Below are 26,985 nucleotides of genomic sequence, written 5' to 3'. Positions count from 1 at the left end.
AGAATCTAACGCTTTCCAATGGTATTTTTTTGGCGCATCATCGAACCCACCAACACTATCATCTGCTAAATCTATATAAGATTCGTAAAATGCAATATTGTGAATTTTTATCTCCTTTCCATTTTTGAAGGCATACATGTCTTCAATCTTAAATTTCAACTCATCAACAGTTGTTATAGTGTTCCTCAAATGTAGTGTGAACGGATCTTTCCTACCACGTAATTTGATAGAAAACTCAAACGGAGTTGCTAAATGATTCGCTACATAACGATCTGCAGCGTTCATTTTTTTTTTTTGAATTGCAGAAAAATTTCAACTAGAAAAGAAAATAAAGAGAATGTTTGTGATATCTGAATAAACATTCATATATTTATACAAAAGTGCTGAGAATTTTAACCACATAATGTGTCGGTTACATTTCAACCACAAAAAGTGTCGGTTACATTTGAACCACAAAACCGTCTGTTACATTTTAACCACATAAAGTGTTGGTTATATTTCAACCACAAAAAGCTTTGTTCCTATTTGAACCACAAAAAAAAAGTCTTTGTTACATTACAACCACTAGTCATCTGAAAATGTTATAGGATCATCTTTATTGATCTCCTTCTTCAAATCACCTTTTTCATTCTTCATGAGTTCGTCAAACTCACTCATCCGGTCCAAAAATGTATCTTCCCAAGTCTCAGCCTCCGGTGCCCGATGAATTTTCCAGCTCTTATTAGTAGGAGGAAGTGGACATCCAGACTTCAGTTTTACATTGACACAGTGATATGGAACCATACCAATACAAATAATGTGTGCAGATGGATCAAACGGTGGCTTGGTACGCAGTGGAAAAAATGTTTCAGAATAACCTATATGATGCGATGTCAAACATACTACAACACGGTTGTAGGCCGTTGCAAGGATATGGCCCATATCTGGAAATGTGAACCATTTTTCTTCCGGTGCAATGCCATTCTTAGGCATTACCTTGGGAGGGAACAAACCATCAAGAATGTATTGTAGACGTGCCTCAGTACCGAAAATAGGCAGGTACTCTTTCCTAAACATGGTTAACTCTCTGATAAGTTTTGAACGAACTAATCCTTGACTATCTTCGCCCTTATTAAGACACTCTGCTGCAACGCGGAATCCACAATGCCCATCCCCTTTAACATCAATAATGTCCTCAATATATGAATGCATGAACATTGGCATATGCTCCATAAACGGAATTGAACGGCGAGGTATAGCATTAGGAGACAAAGTGCCTATGCGAGCAGTCTTCCTTTTGGGTTTGGCTGGTTTTGATTGTGATGCCTGACTGTCAGGATATCGGGCATCAATGTGCTCCCAATAAGATGGAGATCTAGTGGTAGAACTGTTACATTTACTTGACTTTGCCCGTTTTTTTGCACCCTTTGTATCTACCTGTTTGACCGGTGCAGTTAGCGATGTAATTTCTGGAAAAGCTATCTGTCGCAGTTGATCCCTAATTTGTAGCTGCATACTCTGATTTGATAATCTCAACCGTTCCTAAAACAAAGGAAACACAAATTTCATTTAAATAATTGAAACACAAGCACAAATATTATTCGTTAATATAATTCGGTAAATTTAAAGTATTACATTACCTGAATGACCCTAAACTCCTTCGAGCAGTCAACCTGTCCATCATCTGCTTCGTCAATTTGTAACCTCTTCCAATGAGTGTTAATCTCGTCCAGTCTAATAGGTAGCTTTTTGTCCCTCTTCAATGCTATTAGACAAGCACATGGCAACCCGTATGTTATCTTCATCACACAACCACACTTTTTCCGATTCTTACCACATTCGCGGGAACGAATTTCTTCATCCCTAATAAAGTGTAAGGCTTGTCTAGATATGTTATACACCAACTTAGGGTACAAAAAGTGCTTTTTAAAATAGTGTTCAACGGCACTAGTACTCTGTCCAAATGACGTCTTTATTTTTATCAACTGGTTTGAAACCATTTCATTTGTCGCTTCCCAACCCTTGACCAAATCACCCTTACAATCCGGCAAGTATTGTTTCAACACTCCATGTTGAGACTCAACTCTGTTGGTTGTAGTGTTTCCAATGTGCATAACACGATTTGTCCATACACTCACAATTTTTTCCTTCACCTGATCTAAAACCATTGTTTCAACATATTTGACAAAATTTGGATAATGGTCAAACACTTTCCTGAAATCAACGACAGCATCAATATACGACTCTTCTGTTGTCGATTCTACAACTGATTTCCATTGACATGCGAGTGTTTTCTTTAACTTGACCATGTTTTCTTCTTTTGCGTTGCAAAGAGTCGTGAACTTAGCTTTCACGTTCTTATAAATATGAAACCGACACAGTAAAGCTGTTGATTTTGGAAACACTTTCGCAACTGCATTCATCAGTGCCTGATCCCTATCAGTGACAATGACCTTCGGCACTGTGTCTTTACTCTTCAGTAGACTCCGACACGTCTCAAGGGCCCATATGAAGTCTTCTTCTTTTTCATTCGCAATATATGCAAAACCAACGTTGTACGATTTTTCGGTAGAAGTTACACCAACTATCTCAAATAACGGCATTTTATACTTGTTGGTTTTGTAAGTTGAATCCAACATCAAAACAGTAGGGAAAGTGTTAAACAAAATCACACTTTCCGGATGTGCCCAAAAAATATCTTGTATAGTTGTAGAGTCACCAACTGTTCTACACTTGTGAAAATATTTGTTACTCTCACAACACTTCATTAGTTGTTGCATTTCAGTCATTTCACCCCTAAGTTCTTTCTTGAGCCTTTGGCGCGCATTGTAGACAGCTTTCATTGAAATTTTGGTCTCTGGATTTCGCCCTTTCAATGTGGACAAAATGTTCTTTGGGGCCACCAAATTTCTTGTCAACTCGCATACAACCTCCTTCTCCTCCGGTTGTAAACGTCCCGCAAGAATATGACCTTCATGGTTATTCGACAGCTCGTGGTTATGCTCGCCGTTCACTACATTTAGACTCCATACCTGTGTTGACAAAAAGTAACCTCGCAACCTAAACCGACAGTTACATTTCCTCGTAGCTGTGTCCTCATTCTTTAATTTCCTTATCCTCTCTTTGTACTCCCCGCCTCTTTCGCAACCCAACACAAAATACCTTTTCCTTCGGTAAGAACCGTTATCTGATTTAGCAATCACAATAGTAAATCCAGCTTTTTTTGCCTCATTGCGACACCATTTGATCAACTCATCTCGCTCATTGCAATACGGTGCATCATGAAAATATTTTCCCGTGTCAACTTTATGCTCATTATCACTGGGTTCCACAACATTAACGGCCGGTTCCACAACATTAGGTTGAGCAATGACAAGTTCCACAACATTAGGTTGAACAATGACATGTTCGACAACATTAACAGAGTCGGGTTCATCAATGTTTGTTTTCAATTCATCCGGAGGTTCCCCCATCCCAACACCTATGCATATTAACCAATACAATCAGACCCAATCAGCATACATGTTTTATTCAATGTGTATCTATCAAACCCAATTCATTAAGTAACATATTTTCAACATATTTCATAGAAACACCATTAAAATTGAAAAAAAAAACCGATTAAAGCAAAGATTACCTTTTGTATGACTCCAAATGAGATTAGGATCCCTCTATGAGTGAAGAAACGTTGATTTGATGCCTTCCAAAGCTCCCAAAATCGCCTTAGGGCGCAACAATCCGGATTGAGTGTAGAAGAGGCTATGACATGACAGGTTCTGTCATCTGCTCTATATAGGGCAACTTCGGTAGATACGAACCGAAACTTGGCGTTTTCGGTAGATACGGACCGAAGTTTAGCGTTTTCGCTTCGTATTTACCGAACTTAAAATTTTTTTAGGTCAAACGCTCACTTCGGTAGATAAGTACCGAAATCATGTCATACTGTGATGAATCTGCTTATAATGCTGGCCTTAGCTTAATGTCACATACCTTCGGTACACAATTACCGAAGTTATGTTGTTTTGGTTTGTACCTACCGAAATATTTCAAGGGTAAACCGGTCAATTTGGGGGGCCTGGGAGGAATATGGCAGGGCTTAAAAAGCAATTTTCCAACTATTAACTCCCCCGTAGTTAGAATATGATCCAAGTTTGATATCTTAAATTATAAAATAAACTTAAAATTATGATTTTTCTTTTGACGAACTTAAAATTATTATTGTCATATCAAAAGCATGGTTTTTTTTTTTAATTGAATGACTTTTATTTGTAAAGTCCCTTGTTCCCCACAAGAAAAATTCAACAATTTTTTTTTCCTTAGATAGCAGCAAAAAAAATTACTAAATTCAACTCTATTTAATGTTATTTCAAAATCTATAATATGTAATAAGCCAGACATATTTACCTTTCTCTCTCCTCTCCTCATTCAACCTCATTCCTCACATTTAATGTTGAAATATCACAATGATACTTTTGGATAAAAAAAGAAATATCAAAAGTTTCTGTTTTTGTTTTCAAGGTAGGAAATCATGTACAATTATTCAAAATCAAGACAAACAAGGTTACTAATTAAGGTAGTATCATTCTTATCAAAAAAAAAATTAAGGATAAGCATCAATTAGTTAATGCTATTAAGGTAGTATCATCAAAATAAATATTTAATGTGATATTAATTTTTTGTCACGAATTATTTTTGTCAAATGTGATATACATATTAAGTCAACAATTATTTTTAATTTTTTTTTAATGTGATATACATTTTTTGTCTCAAAAATAAATATATATACTCATATTTTAAATATAATATATTAAAATGATTTTTAACATAGAAAGTTAAAAAAATTTACGTACAATTTTTTTTTTTTTACAATATTCAATCATTTTCTTCCTAAGGTAGTCACAAATTATTTTTGTCAAATGCCATCAACTCACTATAACAAAAGAAACAAATAAATTAAGGCGTCTAAATTATCATAAGATCATTATTATAAAACGGGGATGATTTATAGACTCATAAAGTAATGCCTTATATGATAGTTTTCTATAATCAATTCAGCTTTTGTTTATTTTATTTTTTTAATTTTATTATTATAAAATGAATTTTACTAATTATTTAATTTATTTTTTTAAAACCAAAATTCAGAATTTTTTGTAAACACGTAATTTACTAATTTTAATTTATATTTTTTATATAATACACATCAAAAACAAAATAAACAAAACAATCATTGTGCTATTAATAAATATGGAATTAATTTATTACACAATCATATTTTTATATTTATGTAGTTATGTAGTGTATATGAGTGTATATGATATCACACTATTCATTCTCATAATAATGCCACCTAATTTATACGATTTTCATAATTACACTATAATGTCGGTTTCATGTATTTTTGGTTGAAATTAAATTTTGAAGATTACGACTTAAAAATATAAAACACGCATAAACCATTAAACATATTATTTGAGAGCTTTACACCTATAAATAGACTGTCTATAACAAGTTTATATTCATCAAGATCAAAACAACCATATAATATTTTTGCATCATCAACCTTATTTACAATATATCATGGCTTCATCATATGATTCTATTGCTTCGATCAATGCTTTGAAAGAGAGCTGGAACCTGATGGTTCGTGTCGTGCATTTGTGGTACGTCAAAGATCTTGATTCTTGAAAATTATCATTTTCCATTGAAATGGAAATGATGTACAAGAATGTAAGTTTTTTTCAACCAAACTCCTTTTTTTTTTTATGTATTTGATATTTTTGCGTTTTTTTAAATCAAGTGTACAAGTCCTGTTCAATAATCTATTTTAATATTTTATATTTGATATTTGATTTTTAAGTGTAGTATGGGTGAAAGGAAGCTAGCATTTTATTATGGGAGAAACATGTAAAATATCAGGTTAGCTTTGTAATCAATAAATTATAATTCTTAAACGCAACAATTATTCGTAAGTTTTTCCTCTATTTTATTTTTAATCTATTTACCTTTTGATGTGTGAACATTTGAGTCAAAGGGTTCAACTGATTTTGTTTTGCTCTTTTTTTTTTTGAAATTTAAAGGGGCCAAAAGATCCAAAAGAAGATGATACGGAGATCAAACAGTAAAGAGAAACTCTCATAACATTGGCAACAACTAAAGACTTAACCTCAGTTATTGTTAGAAGAATTATCAAACAGTAAAGAGAAACTCTCATAACATTGGCAACAACTAAAGACTTAACCTCAGTTATTGTTAGAAGAATTGTGGTGGAAGGATTGTGTTCGTGATAGAATTTAAACTATATGTGTTATTATTTATATGTAAAATAACTGTAAAAAAAATTAATATGTAAAATTGATATTTGATAAAAGTAATCAAAATGATATTATCACGTGGGCCACAATTTTGTTGTTTCTTTCTTATTTTATTTTTTTGGTAGAAATTTCTTCCTTATTTAGTTATTCTTTTTTACATGAATAGTTTTTTCTTTTTTTTTTCTGGTACAAGTAATTTATTCCTTTATTTAGTCAGATTCTTTTTTCGTGTCCCATTTATATATCTTAATAGTTTTTTTTTGACATGGTTCTTAATAGTTACATATATATATAAAAATTACATATTTAAATTATATTTTGATATTTGTCAACAATCAAATATAAAATAATGTTGGGAGAGGTCGATCTCTTAAATGGATCTCAGTTATCTCGAGAGAATTAGTCTCTACAGTTGGACACGGGGGATACATTTGGTTTACCAAAAAGATATAAAACAATGTACAGTAAAAATATACAAACAATGAAAACAAAAATTAGGAAATAAAAGATAATCTTTGTTGTAGCATACTAAAATATGCTATTTCAAAGTTCTTTAAATTTTATTCGATAATTTATCAAAAAATTTCAAAATATAGAATATGGTTTTATTTTAATACTTAGATGGGGACTTACTTAAGAATTTCTTTATATGGTTTAATTTTAAAAATGCATATGATAATTCATCTATAATCTATAATATGAATAAAGTCAGACCTATTCATCTTTCTCTCTCCTATAAAATACTTGCTTCTCATGCATTCTATTCTCTGATGCATTTGACAATTAATTCATTTATCTATAATAATTGCCAATAATTTCAAATTATCTCTACACAAATGACCTTCTATAATTTTGAAGTATAATTGATGCATTCTCTTTTTGTACTCATGTCTAATAATAAGTAATTAATTCTAGAAACATAGAGTATTTGGGTCACGCCTCATATGTCTTTTCCTTCCAATTTTCAAATTTATTTGTATTTCAAATTAAAATTCCAAATTTCTTTTTTGGACGAATTTCAAAGCTTTCAAACATACGGAACTTTTTTTTAAAAAAAATTAAAATAAAGAACCTGATTTTATTATTTTAAAACATGCTGTATTTTTTAATTTTATAAATAGACCAAATAACAAGTCATGAAAATTGACATACACAAAAAAAAAAAACTATACTTATTTATAATGCAACAAAAAAAATTGTACTACAGGCTATTTTGGCACTACCATGTATATCATTATGTTGCAGTAGCTTATTTGTACTACAAATATATTTTTAGCATATTTTCTATTAATACGATTATTAAACCAATTAAAGCAAATACGTTTTTAGCATATTTTTAATGCAAATACATTTTTCATTTCTATATTCATAATATCAATTAATTGATTGATATTAATTAATTGATTCACTCATCAGTAAAATAGAATGAATTAAAATCATATAAGGCAACAATTCAAAGAATTCTAATTCTAATAAATGTTTACTAGCTCATTTTTTTCAGCAAATAAAAAAAATGAATTTGAAATTGAAATATATTTATTTGAGCGTAAATTAGCCACACGTTTTGTTTAATAAAAATGGAAATATCAATCTCTATAATTATAGTAAATTCGAATTCAAAGAATAAAATAAAATCCTCTAAATAATTTTCTATTAATCTTTGACATAAAATAAAAAAAAAACTAATTAAAAGAAGTATTTATCTAAATGATTTTTTTATATTGTAAGGAAAAGGTTTTTAATTTTTATATTGTAAATAAAAGCTTTTTAATAATTTTATTTTTTAAAAAACTATAGGTACATTAAATCGAAATATTTTTTTTAAATGAAATATTTTTTATAAATAATTATAGCAACACTAATTTCTTTTTCTGAATACATTAAAAAAAAATTGACCGTAGTAGTATATAATTATTGACCGTAGTATATTTAAAATAGTTGGAAAATATGGTAATGCAATATATTTTTGGAAATGTTAAATATAGAATGAACCTCATAAATTAAGGCAATTTCAAAAATTAAGGGATTAGTAAAAGCTTGGGTGGTAAATGATTTCTCTATCGTAAATTCATATTACTCACCTATTTTCTAAATATATATATGGTAGTTGGGATGCATATGAAAATTGCAAAGATCTCACTTATCTCATATGTTAAGAATTTTAATTTGGTATGTGAATATCTTTTTTGTGTAGCTATTGTGTTTCTAATTGTTGTGGTTGAAATGTGTAGGATCATACGTCTGAAATTTATATAGTGTTCGAAACTTTCTATTCCATCATCTTAATTTTTAAAGTTGGAAACTTTTCTTTTTCAATATCATTTCAATGTAATATTTTTATATATTGCACATGTATGTTATAATTTCACCATTTTCTTTGTATTTTTTCTTTTGCAGAAGGACTAAGATGTGTTCTTAGATTTTTTATTGGTAAGTAATTTCATCAAATATTATTTGCATCTTTATTTTAAAAAATATTCGAAATAATTATTTTTCCATAATATGCAGATATGATGGAGATATCGTTATTAAAAAATTGTCCGACGTAATTTAAAATCAATCGTAATCTCATATGTGATGTATCAAATAATATTCCTTCCATCTAACATAAAATGATATTTTGATCTATTCGTTTATGTATGCAGATTAATACATTATTTGAGTAAAATTATTTCTTCTTTCACACACTAAAAGTTTGTCATATTTCATTATATCTTTCTTTTGTCACAAACTATGTGCAATTTTTTTTTTAATTTCAAATATAATGACTTTGATCATTAAGGTACTAATTTTAATTTTTAAATCTATTTTATATGTAGATCTGTTTGGTAGAATGATGACGGACTCATCTAAGGCATGAGTTTAAGACATTGAAGAATAATTCTTTACATTTTTTAGTTTTGTTTGTCTTTTCAATTTGTTACTTTTACGTTTTGGAGATTTATGTTCAGTTGTTGCAATGTAATGTAATTTGATTTATGATGTAGACATATATAACTTTTTTTTTTAATTTCAATGTTTGTGTCGAATGCATTATTTATGATAATTTTTTATTACATAAGGTTGTTTTATTAATCAAGACATAAGATATGCTAAAATCAGAACACTTGCACTGTCCAATAAAGTCATATAATAGAAAAGTAGAAGAAGATGATCCCATCACAGTACATCGTGTTCCTGGAGTTAAACAACAACAACCCCAAGTCTCTTAAAAACACAAAATTAGAAAAATTATGTCGCGCAATTAAATTAGTTAGACTATTAATGTGTACGATTAAATAATAAAAAATTATGTCCGCAATTTTTGACTAATTTTTTGGGTCATGTTAATTCTTAGAGTACATGTTAAAGAATTCAAATATCAAAATATTCTCTTCAATTTTGTGCATTTTTTTTATATAATAAATTTTTCTGCATTTTATTTATGAAAATTTAAACTTGAATTAACCGCATGAATTTTAATAAAATATTTTTTTATTTAAATCATTATATGTGTTACATTAATTTTAAGGGAACAAGTTAGCATTTTCCTATTTTTTTCATAGTTATTTTACTTTAGATATTATGAAATTAATTTAACTTTTTCTGTTTGCTTGGGGGATTTATTTTAAGACATTTATACGAGATTTTATATTTTTACTCATATATTCATACATTGATCTATTGTTTGTATTTTTTATCGGGTCTGTGTTCATTTTTTTTGTTATTTATATATAACTTTTTTTTTGTTGATTTATATGAAAATTATATATTTCTATTCATATATTAAGACGGAAATCTATTTTATTTTATAATTTACGTGAGACTTTTGTATTTATAATTTACATGCGCATATATTTTTGCACATGTATTACTTTGGGGCTATACTTACCTGATAGTCGAACTGTGAATTATCAGCGAATTCTTCCATGAGAACAAGAGTGTTAATACTACTTAATACCAAAAAAAATATATTACAATAAATACGTTATTTTTATTCATATATTAACACAAAGACATATTTTTTTCCAATAATTTATACGATGTTCTATATTTATTTTATTTGGAGGATATTGATGTGGAAATTAAATTAACTAATACAAGATATATTCAAATAATTTTTTTAGGGTATTTTTGTTTCATATTTATTTTACTATGGGTATTATGAGATTATTTTAACTTTTTTTTGTTTGTTTGGGGGGCTTTTTTTAAAAAAGTTTACACACGAGTCTATATTTTTACGTATATATTAAGAGACATGATTTATTTTTTTGTAATTTATACGGGGCCTACTCTTTTTTTTTTTGTTGTGATTCACGCGGGAAATATATTAAAATTGTACGTTTAATTTTCGGTAAAATAAAAAATCAGAGGTACAATTTTAATTGAATTGTAAATGATTTTAAAACTATTTTAATTGACTATATTTATATATTAATACGGGATCTTAATTTATTTTATTTTTGACAAATACAGGATCCTACTTTTTTTTATGTTATAGTTTTTCATTTTTCATCCTTTTTATTTCAGAATGATGAAAATTTTAATATTAAAATGTTAATTTTTTAGTCTCATTTTACCCGTGCTTGGCACGGGTCCGGATACTAGTATATACAGTATCATATTAATTATTCTACTTTTTAAAACGATTGTATAATTCTGATGCAAATATAATATATTGTAAAATACTCCACAGTTTAATAAATATAATAAATTTGCTCTAAAAAAACATATAACAGATTTCTTTTTTTTTTTTTGGGTACATAGTGAGTTAGTGACAAACCATTTGAAATTTACACACACAAAATGGTTGGAGTGAGATTCAAACCTCGGTCATAACTTCTAACCTAACAATTTTGATATTTCTAGCAGTTGAATTAAAATTTGTAGAAAAGTATAACAAATTCTTAATAAGTGTGAAACAAGAGAATTTTTCTTATGAATAAGACCGGAGAAAGATAACGTATAAGCTCATATTGAAAAATATTTCTTAGATAACATTTTTTCTCATGAGCTTATAGTCTTTTTTACTAACTTATAGCTTATTTTGATAAACTAAGATCATGTTTGAATTGACTTTATTTTAAGCTTATGTGCGTTTATTTACTAATATAAGTCGTTGTATTATTGTTTGAGTAAATTAATAAAAAGTGTTTATCACAATTTCTAAGCTACTTATGTCATATTTTAATAAGCTCTCATAATATGCTTACAATTGTGCTTAACATGAAGCTTATAAAAAATCATCCCACTTCAAAGTTTGTCTACTCCATTCTTCACAATATTAGCATATTTTTTAATAATTTATTTTTTAGTAAATCTTAAACTTATTTTCTTATTATTATATGGTTATCTTTTTCTTCTTCACATATTTTTTAAAAGTATCTTTTTTAAAATTGATCTTTTTGAGTAATCTTAAATTTATAATTACTTAACGACACATCAATTTCTACAAGTACTTTTTGATGTGCATATAGCCTGTTTGAATTGACTTATTTTTGAGTTTATGCGAAAAAACTCATATAAATAAAAGTTTATTTATTTGCATAAACTATTTTCATAAGCTAAAAAATAAGCCAAATAGACCCTTTCAATTAGCTTAAACTTACTATAAGTTATCTTTTTTCTTCCAATTTTACTCATGTCATATGAGTTGGAAAAAATAAATATTGATATTTCTTTTGGAACATTTAATATTTATAAACTACTTCAACCACTAATTATATGAAAACACTACAAATTTAATTAGATATTTATAAACACCACACTTCGATCCTTCGTAACTGCGATTGAGAAGGGGTTGAAACCACTTGATGTCAGAACTGATCCCGAATCAAATTAATCTGGTGGTGAAAGCCAAAATAAAACTACAAACTCATGTTATATGCTAAATTTTTGGCTAGTAGTTTAATGACTAAACATTTCACCTTAAAGGTGAATAAGTGAAATTTTTTTCGTTTCCTACCTAATATATGTAATATCCCTATCAATTGAGTTAAACTTACGAGATGTATATGTTAAGCTAATTTATTCTTTTTTATCAAGTAGTTCAGTGGCTAGAAAGTCCATCTTAAAGGTGAATAAGTGAAGTGTCCCGGATTCGAACCCGAGCTCCTGCACATATAGTGCGATATCCCTATCAATGGAGTTAAGTTGTATATATATTAAGTTAACTTATTAATCCACTATTTATTTTTTCAAACAACAATCTTAATGGCTGGCCTCTTGTTATATTGGGCTTATAAACGGTGAGTGGGTTTATTATTTTTAATTATAAATTAAAAAAAAAAGGGTTTGGGTTGGGTAGAGTAAACCAGTGAATGAGAAGAATATACCCAGCAGAAGACCGGCTTCGGAGGAGAGGATCGGCACGAATATCGGTTCTTCTATTCCATCGCGAATTAAACCGGTTCAGTTAGCTCTATTTGACCGCCGAAACCGGATCCATTCAAAACCAACCCAATCCAACACCCTTTTCTCTCCTTAACCCTAACCGGTCCATCTCATCGGTTCTCTTCTCCTACCTAATCCCCATATATCCTTCATAGAACCAAAAAACTCGATTCAACAAACCGGGTACGTACTTTTCATTCTTCCTCGTACTTTCTCTGTTTTCACTTCTTAATTCTTAAATTTTCGTTTTTTATGAGAAAAATAAAGGTTTATGCTGCAAAGGTTCAAACTTCATAACATTTTTTTTTGGTAGAAAAATTTCATAACAATTTATCAATTTAGTGTTTGATTATGAAGTTGGGTCATGAGAATTTGCTTACTGTTGTAGTTTTCACTTACTGGGTTGTTCTGTTTTATTTTTTTTCCCCTCATTATCAATGTTTACGCAGCAAAGATTGAAACTTTATAATAATTTATCAATGTTGGGTTTGAATAACAAGTTGGGTCATGAGAAAGTGCTTAATGTTATAATTTTCACTTATTGGGTTGTGCTTTTTTTTTTTTTTTTTTAATTATGCAGTGGTTGTATTGAACTTGAAGCGATTATTGTGAAAATGGATAATCTTGAACCGGTACCAATTTCATCACAAAAACATGATCCAGCATGGAAGCATTGTCAGTTGTTTAAGAATGGTGAAAAAGTGCAACTAAAATGCATATATTGTCTCAAGTTTTTTAAAGGTGGTGGGATTCATAGGTTTAAGGAACATCTTGCTTGTCAGAAAGGGAATGCATCAATGTGCAGCAGTGTTCCTGCTGATGTTAGGCAACTTATGCAGCAGAGTTTGGATGGTGTTGTGGTGAAAAAGAGGAAGAGACAGAAAATTGAGGATGAGATTATGAATGTTAATCCTTTAGCTACTGTTTTGAATGGTGGTGGTTCAAATCAGATGGATGTCAATCTTGGGGGGCAGTCTTTTGGAGTTCATGATTCGGCGGAACAAAATTTGGGTCAGTTGTTGCATACTCCTGGTGATGGAATGAGTAAAAATGTGGAAAGAAGGAAGAAGATTAGAGCTACTAAGAATAATAATAATAATAATAATAATAATTATGCAGCAGCAGCATCGGTTTATACAACAAACTCTGAGCCTGAGCCTGTTGTTGCCCCCATGGAGAAAAGTGCATTTTTCCCTAAAAAGGTGGACAATCGCATTCATATGGCAATAGGTCGGTTTTTGTATGATATTGGTGCGCCTTTTGATGCTGTGAATTCGGTCTATTTTGATCAAATGGTTGAAGCAATTGCTTCTGGGGGCTCAGATTTTCAACGTCCCTCGCATCATGAACTTCGGGGTTGGGTCCTGAAAAATTCCGTGGAAGATGTGAAGAATGAAATAGATAGATGTAAGATGACATGGGGGAGGACTGGCTGTTCCATTTTGGTTGACCAATGGACTACAGAAGCTGGTAGAATACTGATAAGTTTTTTGGCTTATTGTCCTGAAGGTGTAGTCTTTCTGAAATCCTTGGATGCGACCGAGATAATGACTTCAGCGGAATTTTTACATGAGGTGATAAAACAAGTAGTAGAGGAAGTTGGAGTAGCTCAAGTTGTGCAAGTGATTACATCAGGCGAAGAACAGTATGCTGTTGCTGGGAAAAGGCTGACTGATACTTACCCTAGTCTTTATTGGAGCCCTTCTGCGGCTCATTGCATTGATTTAATACTTGAAGATTTTGGAAATCTTGAGTGGATTAGTGCGGTAATTGAACAAGCTAAATCTATAACAAGATTTGTCTACAATTACAGTGCAATTTTGAATATGGTCAGAAGGTATACTTTAGGGAATGATATTGTGGATCCCTCTTTCTCACGCTTCGCGACAAACTTTACCACGTTGAAACGAATGGTTGATCTTAAACACAATTTACAGTCCATGGTTACTTCTCAGGAATGGATGGATTGCCCATATTCAAAGAAAACAGCAGGTTTAGAAATGTTAGATACCCTAAGTAATCAAGACTTTTGGTCACAGTGCGATTTGATTGTTCGCCTGACACATCCTCTCTTGAGAATCCTGCGAATAGCTTCCAGCGAGATGAGACCTGCAATGGGATACACTTATGCTGGAATGTACCGAGCAAAAGAAGCGATTAAAAAAGCACTTATAAAGAGGGAGGATTATATGGTGTACTGGAATATTATACATCAAAGATGGGAAAGGCTGTGGCATCATCCTCTTCATGCTTCAGGCTTCTTTCTTAATCCGAAGTTCTTCTATAGCATTCAAGGGGATGTACACAATGAGATTCTCTCAGGGATCTTTGACTGCATAGAGAGATTGGTACCTGATACAAGAGTCCAAGATAAAATTATCAAAGAGTTAAACTTGTACAAGTCTGCTGCAGGAGACTTTGGGAGAAAGATGGCAATCAGAGCCAGAGATAATCTTCTTCCTTGTAAGATGCAAATAACCTATTCACTTTGGATAGTACTATTTTAAATTTTACATTGTTAAGCTTCTATTTTCACTTACATAGTTACATTTGCCATATTTTTAGCTGAATGGTGGTCAACATATGGGGGAGGCTGCCCTAACTTGTCACGCTTAGCAATTCGAATTCTTAGCCAAACATCAAGTGTGATGTTCTGCAAGAGAAATCAAGTTCCTTTTGAACAGATAATCAATACAAGGAATTGTATAGAGCGCCAACATCTTACCGATCTTGTCTTTGTTCATTACAACTTACGACTGAGACAAATGTGAGCTTGAACTATTGTACATTGAAAAGTTGATTTCGGTACTGTTGAAGTTGAAAGGAACTTATATTGATCTGTTTGATTTTCTTACAGGTTTACGAGTAAAGAACAAGAATCTAATGATCCCTTGTCATTCGACAACATTTATAATGTTGAAGACTGGGTCAGGCCAAGGGATTTATACTTCGAAGAGTACGGGAACTCAGATTGGATGGCACTAGATTCATATTCCATTAACACAATGCTTTTAAGGCCTTTAAATAATGAACCTGAAGAAATGTGTGAAGGTAAACTGTAATCTATTTTTAATAAATGTGGAAACTGCTGGTACGCTAGCCATGTAGAAAATTTCATTAACCAACATGCTTTCATCTATTTGTAGGGTTTGATGATCAAGAAATTTTCATGAGTCTGAAAGATGGTGAGGATGAGCATATCGGAGTCAAGTTTGGAAATCATTAGCAAATGATGAAAAGAACCATTTGCTGATAGCTTCCGATTGTAGTATCGGCATGTATCGAGTGTTTCTTCAAAATACCGGTTGGCATGAATATTAATGTTAAAATTAGAGGGAAACTAGAGAGGAGTTTACTGGATAGGTGAGAGAAATTAAGTTATCGTTGATGTATTAGTTGGCATGATTTGCATTGTTCTTGTACAGTATTTGACTGTTTTGTAGTGTTTCTTACAATACAGTTTACAACTTTTGGAAACTGGAACCTCCAATTTTTCATTTTTGCTAAGATTGTTCCTTGAATAGGGGTAATAACTTTCACTTTTAACACTCTTTTTCTAATATACTATCTCGTGCTGGGGTACAATTCATGTAAGGACCACCACTTTCGAAATGGCGATACCTACATGAATTTTACACGTAAAAGAAAAAATATTAAAGTGAATGTTGCTAGTATTTTTCTTATTTCTTTTATGAATTGTCCAATGCTTGCTTGGTTTAGAATCATTCTTCAACAAACATTTAAAAAACATGAGTTAAAACAAGTCAAAAGAAATGAAAAGCTAAAGGAGGAATGGTCAACTTTGGCTTGTGCTTAAGAGCTTTGAATATTTGAAACAATCAGAGTGTTTGCTTCTGCGGTGGCATATTGTTACCTCGTTGTTAATGTTAACGAGAGTCAAATTATTCTGATCATTTACACAACTTTGTAACATAAATAAATAGATTAAGAACGAAAGTTCCATAATATAAACTCCTCTTCAAGTGATTAATAAACTCTTAAGATGAATTGTTCAGAAGAAGCTTTACTAATTGGGACCTTTATATTAGTTAAACAATCTCTTCTGCAGTTTTGCATATAGGATGAAAAGCACTAAATATGTTTAAACTTAAAAATACAACTGTACAGAGAAACAAAAACAAAATAGTAAAATATGACAAGTGAAATTTACTGATACGGATTTGGATCTTCAATTTTTTCTCTCATCTTGATCGTGTTGTAGTAATTTTAATCATTCATTCATGTTTTGCCTTTGTTGCACCCTACCGGCCACCGGAAAGTTGAAGAGATGATGCAAACGCACTCTCCACGTCATCACCGGCCGACGACCAAGTATTATCCCTTTCAAAAAACTCCCTCCGATACGAATACCCCTCCTTTTTCCCCGCAAACCCATCAATCTCTGGCAACTTCACCTCCCCTTCCAAATACCTAACCACCTGCCTCATCGTCGGCCTCCTCTGTGGCAACTCATCAGAACACAACAAACCTACCTTAACCACCAACAAAACCTCCACCTCATCATAAACACCACCTAACTTTTTATCCACAACCTCCATAACTTCCCCTACTCTCCACTTATCCCAAACCCAATCCACCAAAACAAGCTCCTCCGGCAACGCTTTCCCCTCAATAGGCCTCCTTCCACAAACAACCTCCAACAACAACGCCCCAAACGCAAAAACATCAGAACTCGTCGTTGGTTTACCTGTTCTTGTTAACTCTGGTGCTAAATATCCCATAGTTCCAACCACCCTTGTTGTACTTGGATTCTCACCATGATCATAAAGCTTAGCCAAACCAAAATCACCTAACTTTGCATTCATATCAGAATCCAAAAGAACATTCCCAGCTTTAACATCTCTATGTATAACCGTTTGTTCCCATTCTTCATGAAGATAAACTAACCCACAAGCTACACCTTTTATGATCCTAAACCTTTCTTCCCATTTCAATATTCTTCTTGGTTTTTCAAATATGTATTTATCTAAACTTCCATTTTCCATATAATCATACACTAATATAAGATCGTTTTTCTTCCGACACCAACCTAGTAACTGTACTAAGTTCCTATGACGAAGTTTTCCTATTGTTTCTATTTCTGATATGAACTCTTGCACCCCTTGTTTTGATTCATGAGAGATTTGTTTGACAGCGATTTCGGTTTTCGAATTTGGTGACACTAACACTCCTTTGTAAACTTTACCAAAACCTCCAAATCCAAGAAGGTTTTTTTCCTTGAACCCTTTTGTTGCTTGCTTCAGTTCTTTGTAAGAGAATCTATGTGGACCTACTTCGAGTTCCCAAGCTTCTATAACATCGCAGTTTTTCATCTTAATGTAAAAAGCTAAACTTACTGCTAAAACTAATAGAATCAGAAATGAAACAGATAGACCTAAGATTAAGGACTTTTTACTGTGATTGGTATGTGAAGAGAGTGAAGGAAGATGTTTCAAAGACAGTGTTTTTGATTCTCCATTGATTTTGAAGCTCCAACCAAGTATATAGTGTGAGCTAGAGAGTAACCCTGTTGAAGAAGAAAACCCAATATACATAGTTTCTTGAAGAATTGGTGTTAGATCTAATTTGTATGATAAGATTGGTGAACTTGGTTTTGATGAAGTTGGTGAAAGTCTAACTTCAAGATGATTCGTCGAAGAATTGTAATCGATCCATGCTTGAATCACACTACCACTCTTCAAATTGAGGTCTTGAACTGACCCATCAGTAAAAAAACATGCTTTTACTGATTTGTTTGATACCATGTTGTTAAGGTTGATACCAACATGATTGTCATTGATGTCATTGAATTCAAAGTCTTGAACTGTGTCGAATTCGACTGCGAATAGGTGATTTGAAAAGTTGCCTAAATCATGTGGATTGAGAAGGCCTAGGTATTGACTTGGATAACCATTTGAGAGTTTGTTGGAAGGAGAAATTGTGAAGGCAAATCCATGGCCTCCTAGTTTTGGATATTGAGGGATAATTGCAAAAGCAAAAGAAGTTGAAAAAGAGAAAACTTTGGTATTGTTTTTGTTTTTGAATTGGATTGGGTTTGAGTAAAAAGCATGACCAAGTACTCTTTCAGTGTCGTTTGTTAAACGAATTGTTCCTTTGTGTTCAATTACTGCACCTCCGTTTAAGGTTATGTTGGTAGCAGCTTCATTGAATCCAGAAAAGAAAAACTCATCTTGTAGAGAATGAGATTGTATTGAGTTTGAGGCTAGAAGGATCAATATGCAGAGAAGATGCAAGGGTGTTTTTGCCATGACAGAGTTAAAGTTGAGACAGAAGAAGGTGATGTTGTTTAATGTTGTTTTTTATTTTGAAAATCACATAGTAGCATAGTATTATTTGTATATATATTAGTATTTGTTTAGATCAAGGGTATTTTGATTGACCATTGAGGATTGAGGAACCAGAGAGTGCGGTGTGCTTTACAGCTTGTGGTTTTTGGGTTGGAAAATGAAACGTGGTTGTTGCTTGTTTCTTAATTAACCACGTGGGTGTGTGTAGTTTCCCACTCCATATTAGCTTATGTTTAGTATCATGGTAGGTATCTTAAAATCACAAGCTATGTTAGCAGCCAACACTCGGTGGGATTTAGTCCCACATCGGATAGATAGGACTCTTGAGAAGAGTTTATAAAGAGGAGGCAATCCTCACCTTACAAGCCGGTTTTGTAAGGATGAGTTAGGCCTCGATATTCGTGACATGGTATCAGAGCCTATCGGGTCTATCGTTGGGCTTCCGCCTTCCTCCGTCGTCCACGCTTCAAGCCCATTCCGCTGGGCTGAAGCGTGAGGGAGGGTGTTAGCAGCCAACACTCGATGAGTTAGGCCTCGATATTCGTGACAAGCTATACTCTGTAGCTTTTATAAAATCATGGTGATTCTAACATACTCACATCAAACATACACTTAACCATTTTGGTTTTTTCTTTGGGTTTAAATCATGGATATTGGATGCATGATGCACACATTCTTTTCTTATGATTATTCTGAATTGAAATCATGTTTTCTTCACCATTTTTTTATGGACACTACTTTCTCCCCGACATCACTTATGTTCATTTTGAAAAAATAGCTAAAATTTTCATGTCTTGGTGTGTACATTTTGGTTTTTTCTTTGGGTTTAAATCATGGATATTGGATGCATGATGCACACATTGTTTTCTTATTATTATTATGAATTGAAATCACGTTTTCTTAATCATTTTTTTATGGACACTACTTTCTCCCCGACATCACTTATGTGCATTTTGAAAAAATAGCTAAAATTTTCATGTCTTGGTGTGTACTTTCATATAATTTATGTCATCTAAATGTAGGATAAACTTATCTCTATATTGTTGTGGTTTTTAATGGTTTCCTTTAACGGAGGTAATTCTATTGATGTATTGTTACATATGATATCTCTTTCGGTCGGAACTCAAACCTTAGTTCCCTATGTTGTCTGAGTCTAACCTCTTATGTTATTCCCAACTTTATCCGTACACTTATGTAGTTTTTTCTTCACTAAAAATCGGAGTTGGATCCTCTAATGTCTTTTTTGTTCAGCAGTCTCTCTTTTTCTTAATCCAACTATTGTTTTGGTTGCTTACTAGACAATTTGTCATTACTACTTTCGTTATGAATTCGTTGTTGTAGAATAATCACAGTTTCACACTGTAGTCAATCTCGGCCGTTGATTTGAGATTAGACAATTCAAATTTTAAACTTAGTTTTACATGGTAAAACGATCTCAATCGTCGATTGAAAATCAAACGATCCTGATCTATTACAGTGTCCTGATGTAATTGCGGCAAATCCTGTTCCTTACTACTTCATAGCCTTTCCTTGTTTAAAATACACTTTTTATTAGACAACAATAGCAGCAGCAGAACATCATTTCTTTGTACTGTAGTTAAATTTTGTCCATTAAGAATAAAATAGAAAAAAAAATCCATGTAATATCTAAACTCCATGCCTCTCATGCCATTGTCCTTTTCCCTTACAAATTATTCTCCACTATTTGTCTGCCTGAATTTGGATATAGTATTGTTATGTGTCAAGTGGTTCTTTATTTTAACCATATATATAGTCTCTTATTTCTCTTGTTCTATATTTAAATTCAAGCAATACTGACATATAGTGGAACCTTGATTGGTTTAATAATTTTGTTTGGTATTTAGGCATGTTTTAATTAGGTAATTCAAATATAATTAATACATGCTAAATTCTTCGATCGGTACACATCTTATTTAGATATGTACCGATATACTGCTAAGGTGGATAATTCTAATACGTTCACAAATAATGTTTATTAATTTTTGAACCAATCAAAACTACAGCTCAAGGTAGATGCTACTAGAGTGTTCACCTTAAACTATTAGTGAGAGTCAACAATCAGCATCAACTCAACATTTATAAAAAGTTGTTACTTTGAGTGCTTGTCTACAGTTTTTATGGGAGACAACCAATACCTGAATATGTAGGTAAAGTAACATACTGCTATGGATATGTTTGACTTCTGGGAATATGCTGGAAATTTGCTTATCTTGTTAAATAAGGAAAACCGACTTTTAGGTGATGTAATAGGTTTTCAAGCACTAAGTAAAGTTTCCTTTTTAAAAGTTATGGTTATTTTTATTGAAAGTCAAAAGAACGTGTAAACTCACTGCAAAATTTTACCTTCTATCTTTGATTGTTTTTAGGTATTCAATTATTCATTAGTATCCGTCCGAAGAAGCGACGAATCTGAGGAACATCAATCTCACCGTCCACTTGCAGGGCTGTCATTTAAAGTCAGAACTTTTTTTGCTCTGTATAGACTGGCCCAACACAGGAAGTGACACCGGGAGGATCCAAACCTCGGACCTTGCAAGAAACAATCCATGGAGTATCACATAAACTAAGGTCATTAAGGTTGTAATTTTAATGTTTATGATATGTTGTGGTGATGTTTTCCTCCACAGGTTCATTATATTAGTATAAGACATCTAAAATAACAGATTCTAGAAAGGAAAGAAAGAAAGAAAGAAAGAAAGAAAGAGTGTAAAAGGTAGAAAGAGAAATGCACCAAATTCAATTTAACATTGTACATATAACAAAATTACACAGGAATAAGACACTCCAAAAAGAAAAATAATAATAAAATTATCTCAAACTTGGAATCTCTTCTTTCCACCTAATAATACATTGAGAATATTGTAAGCACAAACTTCTAGTAGTTGGATTGAAGTTTGAGGCATTTTGATCAAGAACAGGAACATGTCATACCTGCACAGAAAACAACTTAAGATTTTCAGACCAAGTTTATGTTTGAACCAAACATATTGATCAAATTGGAGTAACATATAATGTAAACATACCTCCAACAAAGGCCTATAGTTTAAGACTCTCCAGTTTAGAAAACACCCCTTTTAATGGCATCTTGATTAGCATCACCAAGAGCAGCCTCACTCATATACTTGTCAGCCAATTGGACTCTCTTCACATTATCTTGTTCTTGGACAAGCAAGTTACCATACTCCAACAGCTTTTCTAGTGTCATTGCTGGTTGATCAAATGTTGGTGGTCCTTCCTTTGAGTTCACAAGCTTCTTTCCAATGGTTTCAACACCAACACCAGAAATCCACTTCCTCACTTCGTCATCGTACACTCTAGCCCTCAATGCACCGAAGAAATCTGCAGCAGTAGCAGCACATTAATGAGATAGATCTATAGATAGACATATAGACAGACAGACAAATAGACAGACAGATAGATAGATACCGATGGATTGGCCAGGGAAGGTGTCAACAAGCTTGACAATGTCGTCTTTTTCGATTTTGTCATGACGGAAAATTCCGGTGCAGACACCAATACGGTCTTCCCTAGTAGGAGCCCAGTAGAACTTCTCCATACGTCCGTCACGAATGAGAGGAGCATAAAGTGTTGAGAAATCGTTACCAGTGACAATGATGGGAACACGAGCGTTCTCTTCCTTGTTGTACATACCGGGGAGTTGGACATTTGTGGGGGCATCAGCAATGTTCATGAGTGTTGCATTAACCATCTGGTTGTTGACAGTGTATTGAGTGGTTCCACCCATACGACCTGCTCCTGCATCAAGATCGTTGATGAACAGACAACACATCTTTCCCTTCCTGATTATGTCAGAAGCTTCACGGTATCTCTGTCTGATCAATTTTGCTGGCTCTCCTGCATTTCCACTTTCAAGCTCTCCAGCACTCATCATGATGGGGCTGTAACGCAGTTTCACCAACAAACAGATACAAGTTAAGCAGCATAACAATATATGCTATATACTGAGCATGTTTTTATGAAATAAGCACTTGAATGTGGTTTGTTTTGAACGACTTATTTGAGTTTATCTACTAGCAGACACTTATGAGACTGTTTTTGCGAACAAATAGTTTGACATGTCCATCTGCTATTTTTAACTTATTTCTATAAGCTCTATAGAATAACTTATGAAAACAACTTATAACTTATCTAAAATCAGGTTGACTAAGAAATTGCTTATACATAAACAAAATAAGTGTGTTTATACAACATTTCCCTTCAGTTTATCTACTGTCAGTCACTTGTGTTGCGAGACTGTTTTAGAGAACAAATAGTTTATGACATGTCAATCTGTTATTTTAAGCTTATTTCAATAAGATAGCCTATGAAAACAACTTATAACTTATATAAAAACAGTTTGACTTAAAAAATTACTTATACATAAGCACTTATACGATAAATGTTTGTGCAATAAATGCTTAAAATTAAATTGGTTATAGAAACAAGGTCTTAATGGTTGAAAGAACTTATGATATGTCCACATACTATATCAATATTATTTTGATAAATTTATCCAAATAGTTTATTGCCATAAGTTATTTTTAGCTTATACAGAATTTTCCCCCTTTGATAGTGGAAACAATTTATATATAAACTCTTAAAATAAGTGTTTGTTTAATAGTTTAAGAGATTTCAACTCAGTAGTAAGAGTTTGACCTTATAACGTGAAGGAACAAAGTTTAAATTTCCTCATAGATAGATATAAAATGACTATTAATGTCACTTTAATTAATAATAATTTTCCCTTAAAAAAGTGCATGTTTAATACTCTTAATTAAGTTCTATATGTTGGATTTCAAATTTGTGAGGTTTAAGAATTCAAATCATGATTTGAACAAGAAAGCATGTTATACATGAATTGGCATGTGTAATAAGAACTCACTTGATTCCCATCTTGGCAAAGACAAGTTCAGCTTGGAAAGATTTTCCCTGTCCTTTTCCTCCCCAGACACCAAGAATGAGAGGAACCTACAATAAAAACAACGAAAATATATTGAATGTGTATACCAATTAATTATGCTAAAGTCATAGTATATTTTAGGCCAAACAAATGTATACAAGGTATTCAAGAGTCCTTTAAGTTTTGTGTTTATAACAGTTAGATCATTTAAGTTTTTAATGTAACAAATAGGTTGTTAAGTTTCTAACTTGTAGCACTGTTATCCTTCCAGTTATCTTACGTTTACCAAAACACTAGTGTGACCGTAAATTTTGATGTTAAAAATGATGAATTTGAGGCTCAATTTGATGTGAACCATAAAGCCCAGACAATCGAGGCCCAACTGGAAGGAAGGATAACCGGAAGAAGGGTTACCGTGCAACAAGTTATAAACTTAAAAACCAATTTATTAGTTAAAAAACTTAAATGACCTATTTATTACCTAAAAAACTTAACGACCTAACTGTTACAAACAAAAAGGTAAAGGACTCATGGATGCATTTAGCCTGTATTTTCTAGAGAAATTAAATCATGTGTCTAAAAATATATACCTTGATGTTAGGCAACTTCAAGAAATTCTTGGTGATGTGAACAACAAGCTTGTCCATAAAAGCAGGAGCAATGTAAAAACCATCCATAGTGTTGTCAAAGTCGTACCTAAAACATCGTCATCACAAATATTAGATTAAAAGAAACATCATTGCCAAACCATAATACTTTCTCTCATCTCATTAGTTATTCATTGAACCTGAAAAATGAATCTTTGCTTATGAGACCAGAGGGAGTAACAAACTCATGAACTAAATTAACGGCATGTTATGTGTAACAAGTCACTCACGTTTTAAGTCCAGTACTAAGGTACTCATAAGAACTCATGACTGCATAATGAGTTCCAGCATCTGCTGGTGCTTGGAAAACTGAATCAACCATACCCTTTCCTCTTGTGATATCTTGTTGATCATCTGAAGTATCATAGGCCAAACCTCTCCATCTGTCTCCATCTGTCTGTTTCGACTCATCAATCTCTTTAGCAGCATAAACTTTGAAGCTTCCAGAAGAAACCTTGGAGTTTGGAATTCTTGAGGTAATCTTCTTCAAGCTTGTGCCGAAGAAAGCTGAATTGGAAACTGATGGTCCTGATACTACTGAGCCATTCAAGCTCATCTGCAATATCATAGTATTTCATATTACTAAGAGTTCTTTTAACTTTCTGAAATATTGAAAAAAATCGAGTGTAATACGACAGAACTTGTATAAAAAATAAATATTTTAGAGACAAGTTCTGTCGTAACCCACTAGACTAACTCCTTGAATTTATTGTATATCGTTTTTAGCTTTACATGATTTCTATATTCCGATTTGTTTGGATAAACAGTTTAAGTAAGTGTTTATCGCACAGATGACTATCAAACAAGTACTTATGCATAATTTATATAACAAAGGATAAAATAAATTCAAACTGCTTTTATATTAAGTTATAAGCTTTTTCATAAGTTGTCTAGTAAAGTTTTTAAAAATAAGCAGAAAAACAACTACAAATATGTCATAAGCTTCTGTAAGCTCTCACAAACAGTCTCACAAGTTCTTATGCTACTAAGTGTATGTTTGGTATCACGTTGGATATGTCAGAATCACGGTGATTCAATGTGATTTTTCAAAAGCTACACTCAGTAGCTTCTGTAAAATCATGGTGAGTCACCGTGATTCTAACATACCCACCGTGATACTAAACATAAGCTAAATAAGCTCAAATAAATCAATATAAACAGGCTCGAATATGTTATATCATGCATCAAATTATATCAAAGTAGAAGTCTAAAACAAATTAATCACCCTTCTAGTATGGTATCTTTAAATAGATTATTAAATTATACAACACCATTCTGTGCTATATAAACATGCATATCAAATAATCCATTTGTATACAACTGCAGTAATGTATAATATAGTAATAGTGATGAAAGAAAAAGTATCATACAGGAGTTTTGACAGCTCCTACAGTAGAAACTGAGGCAGCCATGGATATCCTCTGATTGGTGCTAGAAGGAGGAAGTAGTTGAAATTGAAGCAAATTATTCTATGCAAGCTTGTGATCAAATTGAGACACTTATAATAGCTGATTAATTGATAGGGTGTAACAATAGGATTGGTCATAGAAGCCATCATGTCCACACAATGAAGATTACTATGCTGCCACGTGGCAACCATAGAGTGCCTGGATTTCTTATTCACTCTTAAGCATTGAGCTTTGAGGTTGGTGTTGAAGCTTTTTTCAGCTCCACAAGTATTAAGGAGAGTTTATTACCACACAAGACTTGGATAGGACTCATCTCATCTCATCTTTATTCAAATTTTGCAAGCATTGGTTACTCTCATTTTACACTAAAAATTAAAACATCAATGTCTTGTATTGGTGGGCGCCCAATAATACTATAGCATTTGAACTTATCATTACGCTAATAATATTTGAGGAGCAGTTTAATTTACTCAGTTATTTTCAGTTGTAGTTTTCCTATAAGTTCACATCCAAAAAACTAGTGAATTATATGATATTCAATTCTCATATAAGAAATGACTAATAACTCTTATAATTTTTCATTTTTTTTTTCATATGTTTTCATCCATATGTTGTTGAGGTTGGCCCAAGGGTAAGACAACTCAAACAAGGATTTTAGGCCCTAAAAATATAATCAAAATTTAACAACAAAAAAGACCTCTTATAAATCATAAGGATGCCCACTCCCCATGAATCTTTTATCCTCCTTGAATTTCTAATTTTGTCCTTGAAAAAACTTCGGTTCGTAGAAACCGAAGTTTTTTTTTTCCTTGAAAACAAATTTCGGTTTCTAAAAACCGAAATTTACTCTGAATTTGCACTAGAAAAAATTCGGTTTCTGCGAACCGAATTTTTCTGCAAGGGCAAAATTGGAATATTGAGGGTATAAAAGATTCATGGGAGGGGGAAGAGAAAACATCAATCATAAGTTCACAACAAGCAATTGGTCTCGAAATAAAGACAAAGGACTCCGAGAAAAAGAAAAAAAAAATAGTGTAT

General features: G+C 32.1%; 4 protein-coding genes across 5 annotated transcripts; 1 reads left to right on the top strand and 3 right to left on the bottom strand.

Annotated features, from left to right (window-relative positions):
• Positions 1–564: 564 nt before the first annotated feature.
• On the bottom strand, positions 565–4,079 carry LOC123913362 (PKS-NRPS hybrid synthetase cheA-like). Its single transcript, XM_045964080.1, has 2 exons — positions 1,620–4,079; positions 565–1,521 (listed from the first exon to the last, which is right to left on the bottom strand). Exons 1-2 carry the CDS (start codon positions 3,450–3,452, stop codon positions 565–567), a joined length of 2,790 nt encoding a protein of 929 aa, XP_045820036.1. The 5' UTR covers positions 3,453–4,079.
• Positions 4,080–12,538: 8,459 nt separating this feature from the next.
• Positions 12,539–16,139, top strand: LOC123918230. The gene is made up of 5 exons (XM_045970229.1): positions 12,539–12,845; positions 13,243–15,125; positions 15,228–15,429; positions 15,520–15,713; positions 15,809–16,139. Exons 2-5 carry the CDS (start codon positions 13,277–13,279, stop codon positions 15,886–15,888), a joined length of 2,325 nt encoding a protein of 774 aa, XP_045826185.1. The 5' UTR covers positions 12,539–12,845; positions 13,243–13,276; the 3' UTR covers positions 15,889–16,139.
• Positions 16,140–16,745: 606 nt separating this feature from the next.
• Positions 16,746–19,156, bottom strand: LOC123918229 (L-type lectin-domain containing receptor kinase S.4-like). The gene has a single exon (XM_045970228.1). The coding sequence runs from the start codon at positions 18,929–18,931 to the stop codon at positions 16,925–16,927; it is 2,007 nt and encodes a 668-aa protein (XP_045826184.1). The 5' UTR covers positions 18,932–19,156; the 3' UTR covers positions 16,746–16,924.
• Positions 19,157–21,705: 2,549 nt separating this feature from the next.
• Positions 21,706–26,478, bottom strand: LOC123918228 (ribulose bisphosphate carboxylase/oxygenase activase 2, chloroplastic-like). Of its 2 annotated transcripts, none has more exons than XM_045970226.1 (7): positions 25,909–26,478; positions 24,769–25,094; positions 24,482–24,587; positions 23,874–23,959; positions 22,418–22,890; positions 22,015–22,330; positions 21,706–21,922 (listed from the first exon to the last, which is right to left on the bottom strand). In XM_045970226.1, exons 1-6 carry the CDS (start codon positions 25,948–25,950, stop codon positions 22,050–22,052), a joined length of 1,314 nt encoding a protein of 437 aa, XP_045826182.1. In that variant the 5' UTR covers positions 25,951–26,478; the 3' UTR covers positions 21,706–21,922; positions 22,015–22,049. The 2 variants fall into 2 exon arrangements, with proteins under 2 accessions (XP_045826182.1, XP_045826181.1); XM_045970225.1 differs by having other exon boundaries at positions 21,706–21,937; positions 25,909–26,233.
• Between the last annotated feature and the right edge of the window lie 507 nt (positions 26,479–26,985).

The sequence above is a fragment of the Trifolium pratense genome, linkage group LG3 (assembly GCF_020283565.1).
Source record: "Trifolium pratense cultivar HEN17-A07 linkage group LG3, ARS_RC_1.1, whole genome shotgun sequence".
Taxonomy (NCBI): Eukaryota; Viridiplantae; Streptophyta; class Magnoliopsida; order Fabales; family Fabaceae; genus Trifolium; species Trifolium pratense.
Note: the sequence above shows the minus strand (reverse complement) of the source record. Positions and strands in the feature narration are given on the sequence as shown.

What these genes read in the sequence shown, in the direction of transcription:
- LOC123913362 (XM_045964080.1), bottom strand. Translation starts at nt 3,452, where the DNA reads ATGGGGGAACCTCCGGATGAATTGAAAACAAACATTGATGAACCCGAC. An exon ending in AGGAGTTTAGGGTCATTCAG is followed by an intron (nt 1,522 to 1,619) that starts GTAATGTAATAC and finishes CCTTTGTTTTAG; the next exon opens with GAACGGTTGAGATTATCAAA.
- LOC123918230 (XM_045970229.1), top strand. Translation starts at nt 13,277, where the DNA reads ATGGATAATCTTGAACCGGTACCAATTTCATCACAAAAACATGATCCA. An exon ending in AACTTACGACTGAGACAAAT is followed by an intron (nt 15,430 to 15,519) that starts GTGAGCTTGAAC and finishes ATTTTCTTACAG; the next exon opens with GTTTACGAGTAAAGAACAAG. An exon ending in ACCTGAAGAAATGTGTGAAG is followed by an intron (nt 15,714 to 15,808) that starts GTAAACTGTAAT and finishes ATCTATTTGTAG; the next exon opens with GGTTTGATGATCAAGAAATT.
- LOC123918229 (XM_045970228.1), bottom strand. Translation starts at nt 18,931, where the DNA reads ATGGCAAAAACACCCTTGCATCTTCTCTGCATATTGATCCTTCTAGCC.
- LOC123918228 (XM_045970226.1), bottom strand. Translation starts at nt 25,950, where the DNA reads ATGGCTGCCTCAGTTTCTACTGTAGGAGCTGTCAAAACTCCT. An exon ending in TGAAGTTGCCTAACATCAAG is followed by an intron (nt 23,960 to 24,481) that starts GTATATATTTTT and finishes TTTTTATTGTAG; the next exon opens with GTTCCTCTCATTCTTGGTGT. An exon ending in CTTCCCTGGCCAATCCATCG is followed by an intron (nt 22,331 to 22,417) that starts GTATCTATCTAT and finishes CTACTGCTGCAG; the next exon opens with ATTTCTTCGGTGCATTGAGG.